Below are 17728 nucleotides of genomic sequence, written 5' to 3'. Positions count from 1 at the left end.
TGCTTTCCTTCCCTTTTTCTCTTTTATTTTTGTCCCTTCAACTTCTAAACACTTTTTCCTTTAGACAGCACAGTTGCACATCTATCCTATGCAGATGTTTGAGATTACTTGGAACATTAGACTCTGAACTGAGCAGGGCACACCCTTTGTGAGTCTGCTGTGACTGCCTGGAGCTGTGCAAGGGAACCCCTGATGCTCACCCTGCCTGACATGCACCCGCAGGTCCCCCAGCCACGGCCTGGAGGGTGATATCTCCCCGCTCCAGCTGAGCCTTTTTGCCGTGATTGGGTTTGGCATCCTGGAAGTACTGTGTCTTTAAAAGAGCCTTAGGTACATCTGTTCTCAATTTTCAGACCACGAGGCGAGGATTTGGGTGCAAGTAGTTTATCTGGGAAGTGATCCCAGGAAGCACTGTGAGGGCGCAGAGAAGTGAGAGCAGGGGGAGGAGAGTCAGGAAAGGTGCACTGGTGGGCAGGCAATGATGTGGGCAACGGGGCCACCCACTGGGACCCTCCAGGAGGCGTGTGGAACTTGCCTCAGAGCCATCCCACCCAGGGGGACGGGAGTATCCAGCCCCCATCCTTGTGGTCAAGGGTTGCTCTGTGACCAGAGAACGGCCTCCAGCAGGCAGGCTCAGGAAACAGAAGGCCGTATGTGAGGACACTGTCTCCCTGAGTCCTGCAGGGAAGACCGAGGCAGACAAGGAGGACACTGGCCGTGTCTGCTTTAGTTATTTTGGTAAATTGATAAAGTGCTCATTCTGAGCACTTTGCCCATGTCCAAGTTTCCTACTAACACAATGGGACTCCGTGTTTTTAAATGCCTATTCCTGTTTTAGTAGAATTATTTTAATTGTATACTTGTGTATGTTAAGAAATTCTCTAGGTGAAATACTATAAGAAATTACAGCTCAGTTGAGCTAGAAAACAGGTGACCACAGGGAGCATTGCGGTTGCCTCTTTAACCCCATGGGGACCCTGAGCCCTTTATTACCCTCCAGGCTCTCGCTTTGGGCCTGTGTAACGGCTACCCTCCATGATAAGGCTCACTTGATGAGATTCTTTTGCTGTGTGCTCTGTGTGACCCATGGGTATCTGCCTTATACCTTCCCACATAAATGGAAGGTGCCTGTATGTTAATGGCTCCCAGCCTGCGCCCTGCTCCAGACACCTCCTAGGCCTTCAGTAGCCGGTGCTGGAACTGCTGAACTGAATCCCCACGAGACAAGCCCTCCTAGGAGGAAATGTACGGAATTTTGTTGAGCTAAATGAACCAGTTGAAATGATGCACCTATTTTTTTGACATTCAGATTCATGACCTTCCCTCTCCCCGTCACATTTCAAATTCCAAATCCAAAATGGTCACTTGGCCCCACCTTCTGACCCCAGCTGTGACCTGCGTGCGGTGTTCTCGGTAGTTATGTTCCTTCCCTTGTCAGCAGCATCTGATGTGCGCTGGACTTTGGTGCCTGGTGGAAGGAGATACATCTTGCAAGACCAAGCTGGACCCTCCCCTGGACGGCACGGAGTGTGGGGCAGACAAGGTAACCCCCACCTCTCACTGCCCCTAGTGGGCAGCCCCACGTCTCCAGGGCATTGGGCACCTATCCTGAAAGGTGGTCTGCACGATACTCAGGAGCCCCTGAACATGCCCTGGGCCACCCCAGAAGTGCCCACAGAGCCCACTCTGGGTACAGAGGGCCACCTACATCACCTCTCTCCATTTTTCTCTTACAAGAATCATTAACTTAATATTTTTGTTAAATTAACTCCTTTTGTCACATAAGTGAATTTACTTAAAAGGAAAACTTTTATATCAGTAGACTATAAATGGAAAAACAGGAGCACCTGCCATACGCAAAGGCTATTGTGAAATGGATTCAATGAGAACAACATTATCCGATTCTAGCTAGAGGTTAAGAGAGTGAACCTGTGACCTGATCTTCATGAACAGGAGAGAAGGGTGAGTGTTAGAGAAGAGAGTGTTCAGGGCCGGCAGCCACAGACTGAGACCTTCTCCTTAGTCTTATTGCAGGAATTGAGATGCTGTGATGGGAGCCACCTCATCACCTCTCCTGCCCCAGGGTATGTGCCGCACACCTTGGGAAATTCTGTTTTAGAGGATTGGCTTTCTCTTATCCTCAGAAAGAGCCCAAGCTCACCCACATAGAGCCAACTGTGTTGTCTCCAAGCACCAGACCCAACTCTGAAGTTCAAAACCACCAAGCCAGGAAATGCTGCCTTCCAGAGAGAGACACTCATATAAAGCAAAGTTTGCACAAGCTCAGGCCTCTTCGTGAGCCATGTGAATTAATCCTTTTTCTGGGAGTTGAGAAACCCGATGGAGCACATCCCATGTGAAAGTTCAGAGCAAAATCCAAACCCCAGAAGGATGTAGGTGTCAGATAGAGTAAGTAAGGAATGTTGCTGGAGTTAGCGAACATGCACACTCTGAAGTAGCCCACTTTTATGTAAATTACAAGCATCGATTTTTGGTGGGACGGTGTTTGTTCACATGCAAGGAATTGCAGTTCTGTGGTGAGTGAGCGGGTCTGCCTCACTCGAGCTGAGTGCCCCTGGGCCCACGGCCCACCCTCCTGTGTTTCAGTGGTGCCGCGCCGGGGAGTGCGTGAGCAAGACGCCCATCCCGGAGCACGTGGACGGAGACTGGAGTCCATGGGGTGCCTGGAGCATGTGCAGCCGGACGTGTGGGACAGGAGCCCGCTTCCGGCAGAGGAAATGTGACAACCCCCCGTAAGTCCCCCTTGACCAGGCATCCTCTAGGGTGCCTTGATCGGGGTTTCTGAACTGCAGCTCTCACTGCCTTACCCAAAGCAGAGTCTGTCGCCTGCTGAGAATCTGAGCTTAAGGAAAATGAACTTGAACCAAAGGTCCAGGGTGCAGGCACACTGTGTCTATCAGATGGCTCTCCGCTTAAACAGAGCATTCTGTGAACATGGACACGGTTAAGTCCTGTGGTGAACTGGCTTCTTGTTCCTTGCGTGGGCTTTGGTAGAAAGGTTGCCCGAGACAGCTGGATAACAGTCCCTTCTGGCCTGCTTCCCAGCTTCCTTTTTTGAGGGTCATTCCAGGGAAGCCCAGAGACCTTCAGGAAAGAGAGGTCCTCCTTCAAATTGGCGGTTAGCTGACTTCGGAGCACCTCGGCCATTGATTAGTCACAAGGCGTCTGTGGGTTTAGCTGCCTTACTCATCCAAATATTTCTCACCTGTCCTCTTAGAACTATTTGACAGAAAGTAGTTTTGGGGGTGTTTATCCTCATAGGCTTCCTTTTATCAGCTGTCATGGCACCATGACCCTTCCTGTTCACCTTTGCTCATTTGCTCTGAAAAATTTAGGGCTAGGTTTTGTGCTCAATTATAATTCCTTCACCACAGATTGTTTCTCTTCTTCTCTTGAAATTTCCCATTTTTAATATTTCTTTAAATGGTCTGTTTTAGGTCTTGTACGCCATCAGCTGCATCACATTAATTTTGAAAATGAGCAAGTTAGAAATCATGACTGAAAAGCAATGCTTTAGAGCCAGCCCTGATGGCCTGGCGGTTAAAGTTCAGCGCGCTCCACTTCAGCAGCGCGGGTTCGGTTCCCAAGCACAGACCCAGGCCACTCGTCTGTCAGTAGCCATGCTGTGGCTGTGGCTCACATAGAAGAACTAGAAGGACTTACAACTAGAACATACACCTGTGTCCTGGGGCTTTGGGGAGGGGAAAAAAAAAGACCAGTCACTCATTTTTAAAAAAAAGCTTTATATCCACAATTAAGTCTTGTTAGTGAATAATTAGCAAATCCCTCTTGTGCTTAAAAATCCTGATGCCCAGGCTACAGCCCACACTCTGGGGGTGGGACCCAGGAACAGAGGTTTCAGATCTCCCCGAGTGATTCCAATAGCCAGCCAAGGTTGAGAACCTCTGGATTAAAGGAAAACTTGAGCTCCCAGTTTAGTCCATGGCAGAACACCGTTGTTTCCCAGGAGTGCTATCAGAATGGGTACCGTATATTTTGTCTTATGAAAACTTTTCCCACTAACACCCAGCAGAGTGCCTGACACATAGTAGGTAGGTATTTAATCTTTTAGGAATGACGTCTTAATTAAAAGCATAGGTGCTGTATTAGGATTCTCCAGAGAAAAAGAACCAATAGGACATGTATGTAGAGTCACACGGTCTGCTGTCCACTAGCTGGAGGCCCAGGAAAGCTGGTGTTGTAAGTCAGTCCAAGTCTGAGGGCCTGAGAACCAGGGGAGCTGATGGTGTAAACCCCAGTCAGAGGACAGGAAAAGATGAGAGGATATGTCCCAGCACAAATAGAAGCTGGGATTGGGGGCGTGGGCAGGTAGAAAATTCCTCCTCCTTCTGCCTTTTGTTCTATTCAGATCCTCGATGGATTGAATGATGCCCACCTCCATGGGGAGGGCATTCTACTGAGTCTGCTGATTCAAATGCTGTTCTCATCCAGAAACACACTCACAGACACACCCAGAAATGTTTAATCTGGGCATCCTGTGGCCAGTCAAGTTGACACATAAAATTCACCATCACAGATGGCTAGGTTAGAAAACCTATTTAGCTAAATGATGAGAAATTAGTAAAGAGTGGTCTCAGCTTTTACATTGCTCTCTGATGAAGTTAAAATAGTTCCACCTCTGGCCCTGAGGTGAGAGCTCTGGGTTTGGAATCTGGTACTCATTTCATTGGTTATTGGTCATGTGACCTCAAGGAAGACCCTTCTCTTCTCTGGGTCTCAGTTTCTCCCATTGGATGCAACTGGCTGCCCCCCATGACTCTGCTGTACTCACCGTCTCCACCCCAGCTGCTTTCTGCCCTGCCTACTTGTGGTTGCTCTGGGATACCGCAGGGGTGTTTTGTGATGGGGGGCTTCTGAAGACCCCGTAGTTCAGAGAGCCATGTTAGCATAACTTCCCTGGTCTGCTGTGAGATTTCATATGTGGGATCCTCACCCCATCCCCCCAGACCCAGTGGCCCCAGGGAAAGGCTGTTCTAGAAATCCCAAAGTTGTTATAAAAATCTTCTTTCCTTCCTCTACTTTATCAGGTGCCCCCCCAGCCCCCCTCCCCCCCCCCCCCCCCCCCCCCCGCCCAGTGTTGGTCATGAACTTTATCTCTCCTTGCCCCTCTTCCTAAGTCTTATCATTGAGGAATGAGGGAATTTGTAGGCCTCCCACACGTAGGCAGCTGAGGGGTTTATGGGTCTCCCACTTGCTACCCCCCACCCTACCCCACCAAATTCATTCTCCACGCAAAGCCAGAGAGATCCACTTAAGCATAAATCCAATTATATTTCTTCCTGCTTTGGCCCTTTTGGTCATTTCCTGCTGCACTTAGAATAAAATCCATACTCCTGACCGTGGCCTCTGTATTAGTTTTCTGTGACTGCCATAATAAACTACCACAACTTGGTGTCTTAAAGCCACAGAAGTTTATCTTCTCACAGCTCTTGAAACCAGAGTCTGAAATCAAGGTGTTGGCAGGATTGATTCCTTCACAAAACTCTGGAGGAGAATCCGTTCCATGCCTCTGCCCTGGCTTCTGGTGGCTTTGGCATTCTTTGCCTTGTATACTTACCACTCCAACCTCTGCCTCCATCTTCACATGGTCCTCTTCTCTATGTGTCTTCTCACTCTCTCTTCTCTTCTAAGGACACTTATTATTGAATTTAAAGACCACCCTAATTCAGGATGGTCTCATCTCATAATTAAGAGATCCTTTATTATATCTAGCAAGACATTTTTTCCAATTAAGATCACATTCGTAGGTTCTGGGTGGGCTTATCTCTGGGAGCGTAGGGAAGGACCACCCTTCAACCCACTACAGCCTTGAAGCCTCCTTTGTCTTCCTAGACACAGTGCTCCAACCTCCAAGCCTTCCGCAGGGCTCCTTTCTCTCCCCAACTTGTCTTTTCCCCTCTTAGGGTCTCAAGGTAAATGTCTTCTCCTCAGACAGGCCTCCTGCCCTGACCAGCTTGCATGAGGTGAGTGCCTGCTTTACACTCTCTCTCAGCACCCTTTGTTAATGTTGCACATATTCTAACGATTTGTAATTACGTATTTGCTCACTTGTTTTTACTTTGTCCTCCTCACTGGCCTTGGAGGTTTGGGCAGCATTCTCCCTTCCATGCCTGCAGCAGAGCAGCCCTCCATAACACGTGCTGCCTGCCTTACTGCCTGGATGCATGCTTGCTGAGAAAAAGCATTTTTGTGCTCTTCCAATGCCCCCAAACTCACATGTAATATTGTTTTTTCCCCTGAAACACAAAGGTTATTGTAAATTATTATGCCAAGAAGGTTGATCACCAGGTAGGCCCTTTCCTCTGTACCATCTCACCTCCCTGAGGCCCAAATGCTGTGAACGGTCAGAGGATGGGCTCCAGGTCCCCTGCACGTAAGGGCCTTCTTCCCCTGTGCCCACCTTGCCCCAGAGAGGCTGTAGCTCACAGCTAGAGGTGCTCGGCACCCTCTCAAGAACAAGCTCTAAAACATACCCCGGCCTTGTTTATCCCAAGTGAGAGAAACAATATGTTTTTGCTCCTATAATATTTACGCCTTGATAGTCTGCCCAAGCTTTCGCAATAAGAGTGGAGCTCTATTTCCTGTTCTGAACAGAAGCGACAGACTCTTTTTCCCCTGTAGTTTTCTACAAGGTTCCCCACCTTCCTGGAGCCACCCCACGTGAATGGGAAGAGAAGGGCTGGCCTTGGGTGGGTGGTTTAGCGGCGTCCCGGGAGCTTCCCGGGGAGATGCAGGATGCAGACAGTGTTTTATGAAGTCCAGGCAGTGGCTGTCAGCCTGCTTTTGCAGAATGGCCTGATGTGGTGATTCTTACAAAGCACAGCTGATCGAGACCCCAGAGCCAAGCTCTGACCAAAACAATGTCTTCTCCCCGGCTCACTCCTTAAATCACAAGGCTCGCTGCCTTGAGATTTCCTGAGGATGTCCAAATCTCACTGCTATGTACATTCTTGGACTTGGAAAGCTCCCACCGCCCTCTCCCCACCCCCTTCATTTTATATTCCTGGCCCCTTTCCCGTCTTCTGCAGCTGGTTTATTCACTGTCCAAAAATACTGGCAAGAGAGTCACCTCCCTTTTTTTTTTCTAGTCTTGGTTCTTTACAGCTATTGGAATTTTTATTTCTTGCCAGCTGACATTGAGGCCTTAGGGACCATCCATGTTTGGTTTTTGGGGGTTTTTTTGTGGTTTTCTGCTGAGGAAGATTAGCCCTGAGCTAACATTTGTTGCCAATCTTCCTCTTTTTTTGCTTGAAGAAGATTAGCCCTGAGCTAACATCTGTGCCAGTCTTCCTCTATTTTGTATGTGGGTCACCACCACAGCCTGGCTGATGAGTGGTGTAGGTCTGCACCCAGGATCCGAACCTGTGAAAGTGCTGAAGCAGAGTGCTTTGAACTTAACCATTAGGCCACAGGGCCAGCCCCCGACCATCTGTATTTTTAATCCAGTTTCCCAGGCTCATCCTTTCCTGCCAGCATTTGTGTCACTGTCAGTGGGAGTTTCCACCAAAATACTACAAGGCAGAAAGTTGACCTCTAATTCAAATTGTGGTACCCCATCAGGAGGCTTGTGTCTGGGAGAGGACTGGGAGTAGGGTGGGGAGAAAAGGCTCAGATGTTCTTGTGTAATGAGCCAGCTCTGTCAGAGCATGAGAAGGATGGGAAGGCAAGGGGAGCATAGAACCAGGATAGCATCTGGCTCACCACACACAGTTGCCCCGTGAGCGTCGGAAAGGAAAGCAGATAGCTTCCTAAGACCCTGTGGAAGGATGAGGGGAGTGAAGTTATAGGCCTGTAATGGCTTTTTCTACAGCGAAACCCCCATATGTGTGCTTTCAATATGCCAGTGACCTGGTGTTCACATGGGTAGTTTTTAAAAATCTAGTCTTCTACACTTGAGCCTAAGTTTGGATACCTTTCAGAAGAGGCCAGAAAACTAAAGCATCTTCTATCCTGCAGGGACGTTAGCAGCCCTGCACCACTTCTGAAATCGGGTACCCGTGCCCAGCTGGCTCATTGGAGCTCATGGTGCTAGCGATGGAACTGTCGGCTCTCCACTGACTCACTGTGTCTCTGGATGGTGAACCACTGTGTGACTTTATCTTCCATATGTCTTCACTGAATACAGCAGAGCCAAAAAATAAAAAGTCCCACTCAGCTAGCATCTTTCTCTTCCTCCCACCTCGATTCTACGTGTCCGTCGCTTCCAAGGAAGGGCATATCTGCTGCTGTGCGATCCTGTTCATCTCAGCAAACCTTTGCTGCCTCCCTGCTCAGCCCTGGGGTCTGCCCAGGGCTCTTTGGACCCTTCCCTGGCCAGAGGTTCTCCTGCCCTGCAGGAGATGCAGAGGAGCTTAACTTTTTCTCAACACTTCCAGTTTCTCACCAAAGCCTTTCTACTTTATTCTTTGCCTTATTTTTAAACATCTTTGTTAAGGAATAACATACAGAAAAGTGCACCTATCCTGTGCTGTGGCCCCAGCACAGCACTGCTCATCACGATAGAGCACGTTTAAGCACGCATGCAGGAGCATGTTGGCACAGCGGGAGGGAGTCATTGGCTTCTAGTGTGCATGTGTGTGACCAAATGAGGCCCCGATCTGGCAGAACGGCTGTGCCATCTCCGCTGCCCTGAGCGCGGTAAGCTTCCACTTGCCTCCCCAGCCTCACCAACGCTCGCTGTTGTCAGTCTTTTCCATGTGGGCTGTTCTGGTGGGTGGGTAGCGATATCTCGCTGACAGTTTTATTTGCAGCTCCTTCATAAGGAATGAGGCTGAGCCTCTGTTTGTGTCTGTATTTGCCATCCTTTCTTGTGAAGTGCCTGTTCAAGGCATTTGGTTTTGTATCTAAACTTCTACTTTATTCATGTTTAGAAAGTCCTAATAGAGTACAAATAAAAAGTGAGGATTGATATTGGGCAAGCATCTTGAAAAATCCGTCACACCCAAATGTGTCGTTGGGTCTGGCTGGCCTCCCCAGCTGGTGGGCACCCCCTTCCCAACCTGCTCCTGCTGCATCCAGGAGCTCTTGTGGGTCACACTTATTTCCACCTCTGACTAACCCATTGAGCAGTTATTTAACTTGTTGGAGCTTCGGTTTCCTCATCTGAAGGATGCAGTCAGGAACCCCTTCTGATTCTTTGTGCAAACTTAATGAGGTTCTGGTTCTAACGAGCAGGCAGAGTGTGAGCCCTCTGGGCATATTAGCCTGTGACCATTGTTTATGTGAAAGTGCCTCTATCCTTACAGCTTCTCACCCGTGTCCTCCGGTGACCATACCTCATTTTGGGACGGGTGAGATTTCACCTTGCTGACACCTCCCCTTGCATGTCTGTGAGTCCTCGTGGGGCCTTGGAGCCTGTGCAGTGGAGCCCGGCAGGCCTGTCTTTGCCTTCCAGCCCTTGTGAGAAGGGCTGAGTGAAGGACACAGACCTACTTCTAGCTCTCAAAAATGGACAGCTCTATTCTACCACCCTCCGATTTAGCCATGGCAAGCTTGTGTTCTGTTGTTTAATCTTCCTCAACATCTTTTTTTTTTTTAAATATTCTATTTTTTTTCCTTTTTCCCCCCAAACCCCTCCGGGTACATAGTTGTATGTTCTTAGTTGTGGGTCCTTCTAGTTGTGGCATGTGGGACGCTGCCTCAGCCTGATTTGATGAGCAGTGCCGTGTCTGCGCCCAGGATTCAAACTGACGAAATACTGGGCCGCCTCCAGCGGAGCACACGAACTTAACTACTTGGCCACAGGGCCAGCCCCCTCAACATCTTTTTATTTTATCTACAGTGTTTGGCTCAGAGGAACTTCCCACAGTGAGAACCCCAGCCCTCTGCTCCTCAGACTTTGGGAGGGTGATCTCTCCTGACTGTGTTTGCTAGCCCAGCGCAGCATCTCCACAAGGCCCTTGTGTCTATACAACTCAAGCTTGGTGTGGGTTCCTTAGTAAAGTTGATCCTCTCCAGATTCTTCCACAGAACTTCTGTCAGTGAGCCATTTGTGGACCTCCTCATTAGACACACCTTCTGCCACAAAGATTCTCCTCTGCTTTATAGCATATGTAGAGAGCCCGTTTCTGTTGTCTCAGCACCAGTGTGTACCCAGGAGGCCCTTTGTGGTGTCACAGTAACTCTCAGATGAGCTGTATTATAGACACAGTCGTGATTCGTGAGTGAGCTGAGTGCAGCTCCTGCCACAGGCTGACTTATGACACTGCAATGATTTAGGGAGCAAATCACGCTGCTCGTGAATTGCTTTCCCTCTTTTCCCACATTGTTCAAGATAGTGACCAAAATAAAACTGAAAAAAAAAACAAACAACTCTTTTGCTCATTCTTTTTTGAACAGGGAAATTTTAATGTAAAAAAGCATTAGCTATAACAGGTGACTGGAGTAATGGGGAATTATCTGCTAAGAGGTAAAGAGAACTCTAAAGAAGACAGAAAGAACAGATATAGGAATCTGTCTCTATCTTCAGGTCTGAGGCAGACACCCAAAGAAGGAATAAATATGGACAAGGGTGCCCTCCTCACACATGCACCCAGGGCTCAAATTCCTTGGGGTTTGTCGGAGAAGGTGCAGCCAAGGCCCACTGGATAAGGGAGAAGTTGGCAGAAGTGCTGTGCTGGTGGAACTCTCTGAAAAGTCACACTTAGGGGTGTCAGGGAAAGCTATCTGTGGGGAGAAACTGCATCTGAGACCAGGCTGGGAATTTTCCCAAAGCGTTGGTGTGCTTGGAAGCTGCCCTCTGGGATGGATGCTGCCTACAAGGTGGTGGCATGCATCACAGGCCACCACAAGAGTCTCCTGAGAGAAATCACATACCGGAACCAGAGAGAAAAGCCTGTTCCTCGTCTACTGTCTCTCTAGTACCTTGTACTGACAAAACTTAGCATCATGCCTGTTTGACTGGAGACCTTTAATTTTTCATGTGACTTCAAGTCTTCGTCTAGTATCCTTTCATTTGAACTTGAAGGACTCCCTTTAGGGCAGGTTTGGTGGTAAAAAACTTCTCCAGCTTTTGCTTATCTGGGAATGTCCTAATTTCTCCCTCATTTTTGAACAGTTTTGCTGGGTATGGGATTCTGAGTTGAAAGATTTTTTTCTTCTTTGAGAACTTTGAGTGTATGAACCCACTACCTTCTGGCCTCTAAGGGTTCTGATGGGAAATAGGATCATAATTTATTGAGGATCTCTTATATGTGATGTGTTGCTTCTCTCTTGCTGCTTTCCAGATTCTCTCTTTGCCTTTGACGGTTTAAGTATAATGTGTCTCAATGTGTCAAGTAGAATTTACCCTACTTGGACTTTGTTGAGCTACTTGGGTTTGTAGATTCATGTTGTTCTTCAAATTTGGGAAATTTTCAGCCATTATTTCTTCAAATAATCTCTCTTCTCCTTTTGAGACTTTTAATGCATCTGTTGGTTCTGTTAGTGGTTTCCCATAGATCCCCTCTGTTCACTTTTCTTCCTTTTTTCTTTTCTTCCCCAGACTCAATCATTTCAGTTGTCCTGTATTCAGATTTGCTGATTCCGCTGCCTGCTCAAATCTGCTTTTGAACCCACCTTGTGAATTTTTTGTTTCAGTTACTGTACTTTTCAACTCCAGAATTTATTTTTGTTTCCTTTTTATAATTTCTCCCTCTTTATTGATATTCTCATTTATTTCATACATCATTTTCCTGTCTTTGTCTGTGTCTTCCTTTAGCACTTTGGGCATCTTTAAGACAGTTGTTCTAAAGTCTTTGTCTAGTAAGCCCAACATTTGGGCTTACTTGGACACAGTTTCTGCCAATGTATTTTGTTCCTTTGAATGAGCCATACTTTCCTGTTTCTTTGTATGCCTTGTGATGTTTTTGTTGGACGTTTGAATCTTATAACTCTGGAAATCAGCATCTCCTCTTCCCAGGATTTGCTGTTTATTTGTTGTTGAAAGGTTTCTTTGTGCTGGGGATCAACCTGAAGTGAAAGCATAAGGTCTTCTCAGGCCTTTTCTGAACCTTCATCTTTCCTTGGGCATCCCAGGTGGCTTTCTAAATTTTCCCATGTGTGCAGTTGCTATTGAATGACTTAATCCATAAATATCTGGCTCCCAAAAGGGGAAAAAAGAGGGAAAAAATGTATTACTCTTTGAAATTCCCAGGAAGCAACTTAAGCTGGTAGGGGTTGCAACAATGATGGCCAGTCCCTGTATCTGCATCTCAGAAATCAAAAGCAGCACTGAGCAGTTAAAACCCAGAACCCAGATGTTTGAAGGATAGCATCCTTATTTTCTGCCCTGGCTCCAGCAAGCCACACTGGGAATGCGAGCGCAGCTGCCCTCTGTGAGGCTGGGATGTGGAAGACAGATGGCCACTACTACACGAGAGCTTGAAGCTGACCAAAAGTAACCACAGCTTATCAGCCAGGCTTTCTCCTGGAGGCTGCAAGCTTTCAAATCAACTCCAGAGTTTCAAAATAGTTACTTCAAAGAGTCTTTGCCAACATGCTTGTTGTCTAGATGAAAGGGATTCCTGGTGCTTCCTTGCTCCACCATCTTCTCTGACATCACTTTCTCTTTTGGTCATTTTAAGATAAATTCTGATAAAATAGTTCAATTCAGGCTAACGTCTGTTTATTGGAGATCAACCTGTGCAAATTTCTCTGCCGGAGGCTGCAGAAGAATAGGAGGCAGACAGGAACCCAGCTCACCATTTCACCAGGTTGGTGATAAGCAGCATAGCAAAGACCAAGCAGGGTCAGTAGAGGCTCCAAGTAGGAAAGGAAAATAGGTGCAGAGTGGAGGGGGCCTTAAGAATGGGCAGAGAGTTAGTGTGGGAGATGGGGAAGATGGGGCAGCTAGGAAGATGGGGGCAATGAAAGGGGACTTGCTGTGGGAGAAGTGGACAGGGAGAAGAAACAGAATAACCAAAGTTCAGGGGGAAGCATCCTGAGGCACATGTGGTATCCCATGGGCTGCCCCCTTCCAGGCCCACTTTCTGCTAGATCTAGGAGTTCTCTTCTGTCATATCTTTTTTTTTTTTTTTTTTTTTGAGGAAGATTAACCCTGAGCTAACTACTGCCAATCCTCCTCTTTTTGCTGAGGAAGACTGGCCCTGAGCTAACATCCATGCCCATCTTCCTCTACTTTATACATGGGATGCCTACCACAGCATGGCTTTTTGCCAAGCAGTGCCATGTCCGCACCCGGGATCCAAACCGGCAAACCCCAGGGCTGCTGAGAAGCAGAACATGTGAACTTAACTGCTGCACCACCAGGCCGGCCCCTCTTCTGTCATATCTAATCTCCTCTCCACCCACCTGCTGTGAGACATAAAGGTAGTTGGCATATAAGAGTCAGTAGATAACGATGGATGCAACAGAAGCTAAAATAAAGCTTGATGACAACTCAGGAGGTTAATTACATGACTTGCGCTAATCTCAGTCCACACCCTAATGTATGTAGGAAACATAGCTTCCTTTATTTTTCTAGAAACCAACCTAATTTGTGTTTTGAACTCCATTCTAGTCCATGTTGGATTCCTAATCACTTTGGGAGGTTTTGCCCCATTTGTCCTGAGTTTGCATCTAAAGATGTTCAGTGAGGATGCACCTGGTCCTTGTGACATTGTGGTGTATTCGTCTCCTAGAGCTGCTGTAACAAACTACCTCCAACTGGGTAGTGGCACAAACAATAGAAACTTATTCTCTCCCAGTTCTGGAGGCTAGAAGCCCAAGATCAAGGTGTTGGAAGGGTTGGTTCCTTCTGGGGGCTGTGAGGGAGAATCTCTTCCATGCCTCTCCTCTAACTTCTGGTGGTTGGCTGGCAATCTTGGGCGTTTCGTAGAGTGTAGAAGCATCACTCTAATCTCTGCCCTCCTCTTCCCATGGCGTTCTCCCTGTGTGTATCTGTCTCCAGATTTCCTCTTTTTATAACACCACTGGTCATTTTGGATTAGGAGCTCACCCTGCTCCAGTGTGACTTCATCGTCGCGAATTACATCTGCAGGGGTCCTATTGCCAAATAAGGTCACATTCTGAGGCCCTGGAGGTTAGGACTCCAGCGTGGGAATTTGAGAAAGGACACAGTTCAACACGTAACTTCTCACCATCCAGCATCTGCTGCCTTACCCACCCCTTCTCTGGTCCCAGCCATGGCAACTTGCCTGCTGCAGAGAAGATGTCCCTCCTGCTGGTCCATGTGGCTCTTCAGGACCAACCTCTCTCTGTTCCTTCCACACCGTGCTTTGTGAAACAGGAATCCACTCATCTGTTTACACTTGGCCCTTAGGCCCAGGACTCTCAGGGAGACTGTCTGAGGCTTGATCTACCTAAATATGCCATGCCATCATTTCTCTGAGGTTCAGCTGCCTCCCTGGTGCTCTGGGCAGGAAAAAGAACAAAAGGTGCCTCTGTTCTCAGATTCCATAAACCTTAGAGAGGTTTTCCTGTTTCCTGACTTGGAGATCAAACTCTCTGGGGCCACGAGTGTATATCATCTCTCAAGGCAGACTCCACTCCAGGTGAAGATGTCTAGAGTGAATGTTGTGGACACAGAGGTATGAGGGGAACCTTTCCTCTTACTCCAGATGTTTTCTCTAACACATTAATGTAGACCAGGAGCTGGCAAACTATGGCCTGTGGACCAAATCTGCCCCAGCACTTGGTTTTGTAAATAAAATTTTATTGGCAGGCAGCCATGCCCTTTTGTTTATATATTGTCTCTAGCTGCTCTTGTGCTAATTGGCAGAGTTGAGTAGTTGCAACAGAGACTGCATAGCCAACAAAGCCAAAAATATTCACTATCTGGCCCTCTGCAGAAAATGTTTGTGGACCCCTGGTGTAGACTTTTGTAACACAAAAGCCTAAAGACTTTACCACCTTTTGCTGTCACATCTCTCCCCTAAGGTGATGATTGCAGGGTGGCTTCACTGTCTGAACAGGAGAAATGGCAAAGGGAGAAAAAGAAATACCATAAATGTAATGGTTGATGTGTCAAAAATGTCATCCTGGCAACAGGTGTGTGCAGTTTGTGAAAAGTTATTGAGCAGAATAGTTGTGATTTGTGCTGTTACTCTTGTATGCTGAATTTCAATAAAAAGCACAGGGGAAAACAATCTTACTCCATCTTGATAATCTTGGCATCATGAAGACAAAGGAACCGTTGAGGTTGCCCAGGTCAGAGTCCTAGGAGAGTACCCCGGGGCCTCATGGAAGAGCTAGGCAGAGCCATCCTTCAGCCAGCCTGGCCAGTGTCCTGCTGCTCCCCCTCATTGCCCCTCACACATGTGGACTTGGCCAGAGAACACAGCTGGGTCTCCAGAACTGCTTAAAACCTAAGCCTAAGCGCAGAGCGTCTAGAACCCAAGACCATGTCGTTGACCATGCGTGGTCTCACACTTGCCCAGATAAAGCTTGCAGAGCTGGTTCTGAACTGGTCTTTATCCAAAGCTCATGAACAAGTGAATTAATCGCTCCGATGCCTTTCGCTATAAAGTAAGTGAGAGCTCTTGATGCACTCATCTTGGAACTTAGCCACCTCAATAGTGCACCTAAGAGCCGTTTAAAGGTCTTCATTTTATAGAAGACCAGAAGAAAAAAACCACACACACCAAAAATTCCCCTCGGGGCTTTCAGTGTTACAGATGGCCAAGTTTTAAGTTCAGATGGAAGACACAGTTTGTGGATCTTGCTGAACTGATACTCTCTGTATTCTGTTTCCAGATGACCTTGATTTACAGTTCTTGGATACATGTTTCTGACGGCTCACTTAAACATGCCGTCAGCGTGGGGCTGGGATTGCTGAGATATGGTGTGTAAGAGCAGGGCGGGTTGCTTTGGAAACCTTGCCCGGCCCCTCCTCTTCCTGGCAAGAGAGGCAAAAACTGAGCACCCCTGCTATTTCAGCAGCACCATCTGGTTAATGCAGACCATTCTCTTCCTTCTAGCCCTGGGCCTGGAGGCACGCACTGCCTGGGTGCCAGCGTGGAGCACGCGGTCTGTGAAAACCTGCCCTGCCCCAAGGGCCTGCCCAGCTTCCGGGATCAGCAGTGCCAAACACACGACCGGCTGAGCAGCAAGAAGAAGGGCCTGCTGACAGCAGTGGTGGTTGATGGTAAAGGCATATGGTGCATCCTTTCATAGTGACCTCCCTCCCTCCTCCCCAAGAACGTAAACACCTCCTAGGAAAACCCACCCCCTATGCCTGCGCTCCACCCAACAGGATGCTCCAGTCCTCCTGCCCAAGTCAGCCGAGGACCCACTTCTTGAGCAGTGGAGTTGAACTTGGGTGACCCAGTGCTGTGAGATTTCCCAAATGCAGCTGTGAGGCAGGCAGTGGACCAGATTCCTCCTGCACCCTTGTTTGCAGCAGGGCGGGTATGCTGGCAGCCTGCCATCTAGTGCCATGTGCTTAGGGGCCCAGGGCCAACTTGGAGAAGAGCAAGGCTCTGCAGGAGCAGGACAGTGGGTTTGTGTGTCTTCTGTTTCACTTTCCAGTGTTGATGCTTTCTTGCATTTCTTTTCTTGGTTCATTTTGGGTTGACTCTTACTCCTCAACTAGAGTGTTTGGGAAGAAGTTTTAAGGACAGTTTACAGCTTGGTGAAAATTATAATAAGCATAGATCATATTTTCTTTCCAAGAGTATTCTCCCAAATCAGGAAACTCTGCCCACTGGGCCATTGCAAGCATTTCCAGTGGCTGATAAAATTCTAGGTTGTGTATCATGTCTGTAGCATTTGTGATGTCTGTTTATCATTGATAAGGAAGCCCCAGGGCCTGGTTCAGGGGTTTTTACACTTAAAATTCTGCTCATCTTCAGGAAACAAGACTGTGTTATAATGATGACAATATGGTCCCATTTATCCATCGTACCGTGTGCCAGGCACAAGTTAGCTCTGCATACATCATCTCATTTAATATGCAAAACAAGCCATGCAGAAGATGAGAGGTTACGGGTTACATGACACGTCTAAGCTCCTGCCGCTGATGAGAAGCAGGAAGGGGTCTGACCCCAGTTCCAGAGGAGCTGACTCAGAAAATAACCAGCTATCATCTGGCTTCCAATACTCAAGACAGAAAGCATGATTTCTTGAGTGCTGAGTGAGGCAGCTTTAATAAGAACTAAAGCGCTGGGCCTGATTTTTATGCCGCCTCTAAAGTCTTTTGCAGGAGAAGGAGGTTCCTGTGCCAGGTCTTAGGTTTCTTCCCTGTGATCTGCAGAACCTCTGAAATCTCCATTCCGCAGTCTGCGATTACAAGCTCAAATGTGCATAGCTGTGCTGGGGTAGGCCCAGGCATTACAGGGAATAGTGGCCTCAGACCCACAGCTTTTAACCCAACAACCTGACCCATCCACTTTGAAATGACTTGTAAAGTGATGTGGGATGTTCTAAATTATAGCAGATGGTACCAACCCACCCAGCCGTGGGCTCATTTTAAAGCATTGGGGCGTTCCCCAGACATTTTCCTTTTTTAAAAAGAACACCAGCTTTGGGAGCTGTGTGATTATAGCAGCACTGTCACCTAACCAGCAGACTTCAACACAAGTGCAGCCGTCATACCCTTGGCTTTACCTGGAGACAAAGTAGACGGGAGCCCCGCCCTCCCAAAAGGAACACACACACCTGGAGGCAGGGCTCGCACACGACCCTCGCCACTGTCTGCCTGGCCATTCATCTGATGCGGGAAGACACAGGAGGTTTCCAGATGTCTCGG

At 47.8% G+C, this 17728-nt stretch overlaps 1 protein-coding gene across 11 annotated transcripts in view; it reads left to right on the top strand.

Annotated features, from left to right (window-relative positions):
• ADAMTS17 (ADAM metallopeptidase with thrombospondin type 1 motif 17) overlaps nt 1-17728 on the top strand; it is a 338494-nt gene that overhangs the window by 207522 nt on the left and 113244 nt on the right. For 7 of the 11 annotated variants that reach the window (XM_023651364.2, XM_023651354.2, XM_070268235.1 and 4 more), the window contains exons 11-13: nt 1439-1543; nt 2608-2753; nt 15960-16126. In XM_023651364.2, coding sequence (XP_023507132.1) covers nt 1439-1543; nt 2608-2753; nt 15960-16126 — 418 coding nt within the window. The remainder of the gene's footprint in view (nt 1-1438; nt 1544-2607; nt 2754-15959; nt 16127-17728) is intronic. The other 4 variants (XM_023651365.2, XM_023651360.2, XM_070268256.1 and 1 more) reach the window with 1 other exon arrangement.

This window comes from Equus caballus, chromosome 1, assembly GCF_041296265.1.
Source record: "Equus caballus isolate H_3958 breed thoroughbred chromosome 1, TB-T2T, whole genome shotgun sequence".
Lineage (NCBI taxonomy): Eukaryota > Metazoa > Chordata > Mammalia > Perissodactyla > Equidae > Equus > Equus caballus.
This window is presented reverse-complemented; position numbering and strand designations above follow the sequence as displayed.